This window comes from Cornus florida, unplaced genomic scaffold (assembly GCF_030987335.1).
Source record: "Cornus florida cultivar Cherokee Brave unplaced genomic scaffold, ASM3098733v1 CherokeeBrave_3.0.0_Hap2_Chr11, whole genome shotgun sequence".
Classification (NCBI taxonomy): Eukaryota; Viridiplantae; Streptophyta; class Magnoliopsida; order Cornales; family Cornaceae; genus Cornus; species Cornus florida.
Genome location: NW_026775581.1, coordinates 133,149,405 through 133,157,016, shown reverse-complemented (window position 1 = coordinate 133,157,016; position 7,612 = coordinate 133,149,405). Strand labels below are relative to the sequence as shown.

Sequence of the window (7,612 nt, the reverse complement as noted above, 5' to 3'; positions counted from 1 at the left end):
GAAGGTTATTTAGGTAATAAACTATCAAATGGTTACTTATTAATAATTAAGTTTTAGGTTTGGTGACTATTCATCTTTTCTTGACTTTATGATCATTTTACACTAATCATGTTTAACCATTGCAACTTTCCAAATTCATTTGTTACTTTAATATTGTTATATAAGGTACTTAATATATAATAAGAAATATATATATTAATGAAATAAGTATACTTAAGTAATTTGTTATCTAAAGGGGGCAGAGCGGTGCAGGGCCACCTCCCCCCGCACCAAACCTATGCGGATTTTTATTACATCAAACTATTTCTGTCCAAATAAGCAAAACGGTCCATCAAAACGGTCAAAAACGGGACGAAGTGGGGCAGATAACGAGAACGGGTCAAATTGCCATCTACATTTAGAATGCACAATCTATACCAAAAAACGTTAAATAATTTTTTTAAAATTCTTTTGCGGTGGCCTCGAGTGGAACAAGATTGAGGAAAGAAATCGGGAGAGTATTTACTGCTTTTCTAATTAGTTGTTTATTTTTTAAAAAAAAATTTCTTAATTTTAATATTAAAAAACGATACCTACACATGACGGTAGCAATAAGATTGACCACTTACCATATTACTTTGAGGCTTCATGGGAGCCCTATTTACGTTCACGCCCTTGCAGAAACTATTGCTCTAAGACAATTGATACCAAAAAGATGAAAACTACCTTTTATTATTCTTTTAAATTCTTTTTCTGATAGCATTAAGTGGAACAATTAGAAAGAGGAAAATGTATGGGAGAGTATCTAAAGAACTCTTTTATCAATAGAGTTGTCAAAAAATTACTGTCCCTAAAAAAATATGTTAGAGCATCTTTAACCGTTGTGTGTATATGTATATTTATATATATATATATATATTGTGTAAATTGTGTTATACATAATAGATTTACAAGAATTTTGGATTGTTTATTTTTAACTCCAGCTATTATTTTATAATTTTTGTGTAAAAATATATCCCAGAAAGGAAATATGCTGATATGACTGTATAAAAAATATACAACAATTTTACATATTGGTGATGTGGCAGTATATCTTAATAGATTGCTGGAGAAAAAAAAAAATTACACATCATACATGGCAGTGTATATTTTACACAAAAAAATATTTTAATAGATTGTGAGCATTTCCAGCCGTTGTGTATATATATATTTTTTGGTACAAATTTGATATGTCATAATTTAGACAAAAATGTTGGATTATTTATTTTTAACTCCAGCGGTTCTTTTATACATTTTGTGTAAAAATATATCTCCAATAACAACCAATCAGTATCATGCTTGGACCCTACATCATTTTTACAAACCTACTTAATATAGGGTAGAAAGATGGAGGAAAAAGAAAATATGTTGATGTGCCTTTGTAAAATATACAACAATTTTACACATTAATGACATGACATTGTATCTTAAAAAAAAATTACATATTATACTATAGATTTTACACAAAAGATTTATTTATTTATTTTTTTTGTAAATCGTGTCATAATAGGTTTACACAAAAATTTTAGATTATTTATTTTTAGCTTCAGCAGTTGTGTTTATACCTTTTGTGTAAAAATATATTCTCCAATAACAGTCAACCATTGTTATACTTAGACTCCACATAATTTTTACAAACCTACTTAATATATGGTTGATTTGTCAATTAAATAAGAAAGAAGGAGGAGAAAAGAAATATGCCGATGTGACTGTGTAAAAAAGGTTGGATAAAATACACAATAATTTTACATATTGGTGAAGTGGCATTATATTTTAACAGACTCATAGGAGATGCTCTTAGGTGTTTGGTGATGAAGTACTTTTCACAATTAAATTAATTTTTAATTTATTTGGTAATAATTTTTTTTAAACACCATTATTGCTAATTTTACAATATTATCCTTTAATATAACATTGCCATATTTGATAATAACAACTTTAATACAAATATGGTGTAATTGTATTTATAAAAAATAAAAGGATAAAATTGTTTAATGAAAAATAGTTACCTAAAATATTCAATCTAAAATAAAAGTGCTTTTGCAATTAATTGTTTATTTCAAAAAAATTCTTAATATTAATATTTAAAAACTTACCAATTTAGTTTATATAATAGTTGATATGAATATCATATTAGAAAAGGAAAATACGCTTCAATTAGTCTATTTACCTCAAAAAGGTTTCTTAATTAATATTAATATTAAAAAGCTTATTTATCTAGTTAATATTTATATATATATATAAAAATGCTATGAACAAAAAAATATAGTTGAGTTTATAATAGTTATTTACTTCAAAAAGACTTCTTAATTAATATTAAAAAACTTAACTTCCAAATTAATATTAATATTAAAAACTTATTTATTTAGTTAATATTTAAATATAAGAAATATTTGATAGGAACTCTTTTAAAAAAGGTAAATTAGTGAGTAAGAGGAAGTTAATATATTGCAATAAGAAATTCTTTTATAATATATATTTTAAAAAGAAATTAATATACTGAAATATTGAAATTCAATAATGTATTGAAAATCTTTGTACTTTTAACAAAAGTATATATTATAAAATAAATTAATATATTAAAATATTGAATTCAATAATGTATTGAAACTCTTTGTATTTTTAATAATAATATACATTATAAAATAAATTAATATATTGAAATACTGAAATTTAATAATGTAATGAATTTTTTTTATATTTTTAATAATAGTATAAATATAGATATTGATACACTTGATTTACTAAATTTGAATATTTATTAATGAATTATGAAAAATTGAGTTCCCAAATAACATTTAAGATTAAATAGTTGTGTGGTCACAATTTAAAGAAAAACTAATTATTGTGTACAACTCTTATTTTTATTTATGGTGCGTCATTAATTTGTTTTAAAAGTGAGTTTGTTGGGGGTTAAAAAAACAGAGAAAACAGAAAAAGACTCGTACAGTGAAAGACTACTAAACCACTTCGTGAAAAATGCAAATTCGATTTTGTCCCACAATTTTTTCGTAAATTGCGAACCCCGTTTCAGATCGGCCCCACCAATTAAAAAATTAAAATCAACCCACCGACGCGGGAGGATCTTTCAGTAGTCCCACTCCTCCATCTCTCTGAATCGTTCCTTTCATATTTCGGATCCCCCAGTCAAATTCCATTCCACACTGTCTCTCTCTCTCTCTACACTTTCTCTCACTAAACTCTATCGGTAGTCACTCAAAACAAAATTCTGTATCTATAGATATTTTATTTGTACAAGTTCGTTGTATTGGCGGTTAGATCTGTCCACCATTCCTATGGCGATCGCTGTCCGCGGTGGCCGAGGCGGCGGATCGGGGCTCGGCGGTGGCCTCCGCAGCTTCTTCTCGTATCGCGTCTTCGTTTCGGCCATGTTCACTCTCCTCTTCCTCGCCACTCTATCTGTACTCTTCACCTCTCACCCCTCTCGCGAATCCGTAAGTTTTTTATTTTATTTTTCCTATTCTCTATACTCTCTCTATATGTATACATGTAGATGTATTTGTTGATGCATATATATATTGTTCTGTTGCCGAGACTAGGAAAAGAAAAAGAATTTGACATAGGAAGTCGATAAAAAACATTGAAATTGGATTTGGACTATCAAATGATTCAATTGAAGTTTGATAGATTTAATCTAATTTTGACAATTATGCGATTCAGTTGATCAATTTGAACTCAATTTTTGATCGTTATCTGTTCTATTATAGAGATTGTCTTAGAAAAGGAAAATAAATTTTTTTTTGAATCGCATAAGATTGTTTTCTTAGATGAAAGTAGAGTTGACTTTTGAAAAAAAAGAGTAGAGTTGTGGTTTGACTGTTTGACGATTTAAACAGTTGATACAGACTACTGGGAATGCGTATGTGCACCGGACATTTTTAGGGTTGAAGTCAGATCCGTTGAAGACTAGATTAGATTTAATTTATAAGCAGGCGAATGATCACATTGTGCTTGTGACTGCATATGCAACTCATGCAAGGAAGCTTAAGCTCGAGATCTCTAGGCAGCTACGGACGTTTGATGATTTGGCTCAGAACATTTCGGATCTAGCGTTGAAGCCAAGTTATCGTGTGTTGTTTGAGTCCAATGAGCTGGTCGATGAGGATGTGTTGAGGCAGTTTGAGAAGGAGGTTAAGGATAAAGTCAAGGTTGCTAGGTTAATGATTGCTGATACGAAAGAATCCTATGATAATCAATTGAAGATTCAGAAATTGAAAGATACGATATTTGCAGTTAAAGAGTTGCTCATTAAGGCCAAGAAGAATGGTGCCATTGCTAACTTAATTGCTGCAAAATCAACTCCTAAGAGTTTGCATTGTCTTGCAATGCGACTCATGGAGGAGCGAATTGCACATCCCGAAAAGTATAAAGATGACGAGCCTAAGCCTGAGTTTGAGGATCCAAGTTTGTATCACTATGCCATATTTTCGGACAATGTAATTGCTGTCTCTGTAGTGGTGAATTCTGCGGTGAAGAATGCTGAGGAGCCGTCAAAGCATGTTTTTCATATCGTGACACAAAAAATGAATCTTGCAGCAATGAAGGTTTGGTTTAAGAGGAGGCCTGTAGAAGGGGGTGCCCATGTTGAGGTGAAATCAGTGGAGGATTACACATTCTTGAATTCTTCTTATGTTCCGGTACTTAGGCAAATTGAATCGGCAAATTCGCAGAGGTTTCACTCCGAGGACACAACAGAGAATGTGATTGATGATGTGAACACCAAAAAAACTCAAAATAACAAGCATTTGTCAATGTTGAATCACCTCCGGTTTTACTTGCCAGAGATGTACCCGAACCTGCACCGGATTCTTTTTCTGGATGACGATGTTGTAGTTCAGAAAGATCTGACTGCATTGTGGAAAATTGATATGGATGGAAAAGTGAATGGAGCTGTTGAGACCTGCTTTGGGTCATTCCACCGTTATGCTCAGTATTTGAACTTCTCTCACCCTCAAATTAAGGAGAGGTTCAATCCCAAGGCTTGTGCCTGGGCGTATGGAATGAATATATTTGACCTTGATGCTTGGAGGCGTGAGAAATGCACTGAGCAGTACCACTATTGGCAGAACTTGGTAAGTGTATATTTGCTTCCAGAAATGCTTTTTCTTTTTTAATTTACTTTGGTATCTATGAATATATACTGGCTGTTGGAAGTCCTAGGTTGAGTTTGCAGGTGGGTTTTATTATTGCTTCTTTGTTATTTATTTATTTATTTATTTTTTATCAGAATGAGGATCAGACTTTATGGAAATTTGGCACGCTTCCACCTGGCCTTCTTACCTTCTACTCAACCACAAAATCCTTGGACAAATCATGGCATAAACTGGGGCTTGGTTACAATCCGAGTATTAGCATGGATGAGATCAATAATGCTGCTGTCATTCAGTACAATGGAAACATGAAGCCTTGGCTCGACATTGCTATGAACCAATTCAAGCATCTCTGGACTAAATATGTTGATTACGAAATGGAGTTTGTGCAGGTGTGCAATTTTGGCCTTTAGAGGAGTAATTTTTGAGGTAACACAGAATTGAGTTGCAGTCGTGGTCCATTTTGTGTTTTTAGAATCCTTTCAGGTCTTTATATTTCATCATTCGTTGTAACTTCAGAGCGAAGCTCTGGGCTGTGATCCTTATTTTTTCGACAATATCTCCCATTTTTTCATGTTCTTTTAGTCGAAGTCCTAATTGTGAATTGGAACCAACCTGCTTGGGTCATGTATACGTTCAGACGTTTCTTTTATCTGAAATATTCTCTAACAGTTGATTTGATGACTCACAAATGGCAAATACGTGATGATTGATTTGATCCCAGATCCACTATTGCAATTTCAAAATATTTAACTGCCGTCTGTCACTCTCTTTTTAATCGACCTTTATTATGGATTCACTTAGCTTAGTGAGGTACATTTTGGAAACAATACAAGCATTGAATATTTATTCGACTAAATGGCAAGCTGGTTCTCTAAAATCTTCAAGCACCCACAGGGAAAATTGATGAGAAATATAAAATGAGATTGAAGAGTTAGTATGGTGGTATCTGTGACTCAAAATGCTTTTGTGACTTGGTGGCTGATTCGGGATGTAGTATTAGATGCAAATGGGAGTGTGGAGCTGACCCAGTAAAGTGGGGCCAGTGGTTACTTGTAAGCTTGATATTGAAATGGCTTATGACTGTAAACAGGGATTTCCTTCTTTATGTGATGGACGGGATGGGTTTCGGGGACAAGTGGAGGTCAGGAATATGGTGTTTTTTTATGGTAGGGCTCTTGCTGTTGGTCTGCACAGGACTTTGAGAGGTCTGAGGTAGGGTGTTCTGTCATCTTCTGTTTCTTTTGGTAAGAAAAGCTTCTAGGTGGATGTTTGTGTAATTATATATATATATGCATTTGATGTCAATTTCAGATGTGTTATATAACACTGTACAGGGATGGGTGTTTTCAGGTTGGGCAGAGGAATTATCAGTTATATTTTGTGGCAAGGATGTGAAACAGTTTTTTTTTATAGTTGGTACTCACAAATACTTGTCTCTTCTAAGACTTGAACCCCTGACCTCCCTTTAGGAGGTAAGAGGCTAATACTGTTAGACCACTGGCCCGTCGGTGCTGCGAAACAGATTAGTTAGTTAGTGTGTGCTTTAAAATTTTGTGGTAGTTTGAGAGTAAATTGGGGATATTCAGAAGTGATTTGGGTGGAAGAGGTGAATGGTATTTGATTCTTTGGCTCTAATCTAGGTTTGACATGGCTTCTTTTCCATCAGTCATATCTAGGTTTGCTGTTGGGTTCGTCCGACAGAGCATAAGTAATTTATGTTATTTTATTTAGGTTTTGTGGTGAAATATATTGAGAGAAGATTGACAGAAAATGGCAATGTTGGTCAGAGAAAGGAGAACAAAAAAATTTAATGCTCTTATGACGGAGTTCAAAGAGCTGTTCTCTGGAAACAACTACAATTCTTTGAGCCTAAGATAACTACAATAAGAACATTAAGATATACTGTTTTGCAAATTGCACAAAAGTTGTCATTTATGGAGAGCAAGAATGTAGTCTAGCACCAATATAAAAGGTAAAAACTGAAGAGAGCTTATTATAACTTTAAAAAAGGTAAGAAAAGAAGAAAAAAGGTAGGTTAACCCATAGTATTGAATTAGTGGGGTTGGTCACTTGATCATTAAATTCATTTGTCAAAATAACCATCTCCTTCATTGCCATTATGATTATAAAGAAGCTTTTAATTCTAGAATACAGATGAGCCTTCAAATACGAACTGGAATTCTTAAATATATTAGAATTTACAGCTGAGTCTCTGCAGTCTCCTTTTACCTTTCACTCATCAGAACATATCTAAGCTTCTGAAGTTCCTACTATTTATCTTTCAACCTTTTAACTCTTAGTCCTGTCCTCAGTATAGATCAGCTTTTTCCAATCAGTAGTTTTTTTTGGGGTAAAATTTTTCAACTGAGTAGTTTCTATAATTTGCATACACGACTCGATGGCCGAGAAGGTAAACCATTGTACAAGCATGGAACTTGAAAACAAGTATCATCAGAATTCAGATCTTGCCTGAATTGAAC

The 7,612-nt window shown here is 32.7% G+C and overlaps 1 protein-coding gene across 2 annotated transcripts; it reads left to right on the top strand.

Moving 5' to 3' along the window:
- The first annotated feature begins 3,149 nt into the window (after window positions 1-3,149).
- Window positions 3,150-5,852, top strand: LOC132283858 (probable galacturonosyltransferase 9). Of its 2 annotated transcripts, none has more exons than XM_059785891.1 (3): window positions 3,150-3,473; window positions 3,885-5,111; window positions 5,267-5,852. In XM_059785891.1, exons 1-3 carry the CDS (start codon window positions 3,315-3,317, stop codon window positions 5,540-5,542), a joined length of 1,662 nt encoding a protein of 553 aa, XP_059641874.1. In that variant the 5' UTR covers window positions 3,150-3,314; the 3' UTR covers window positions 5,543-5,852. The 2 variants fall into 2 exon arrangements, with proteins under 2 accessions (XP_059641874.1, XP_059641873.1); XM_059785890.1 differs by having other exon boundaries at window positions 3,152-3,473; window positions 3,876-5,111.
- Window positions 5,853-7,612: the final 1,760 nt, after the last annotated feature.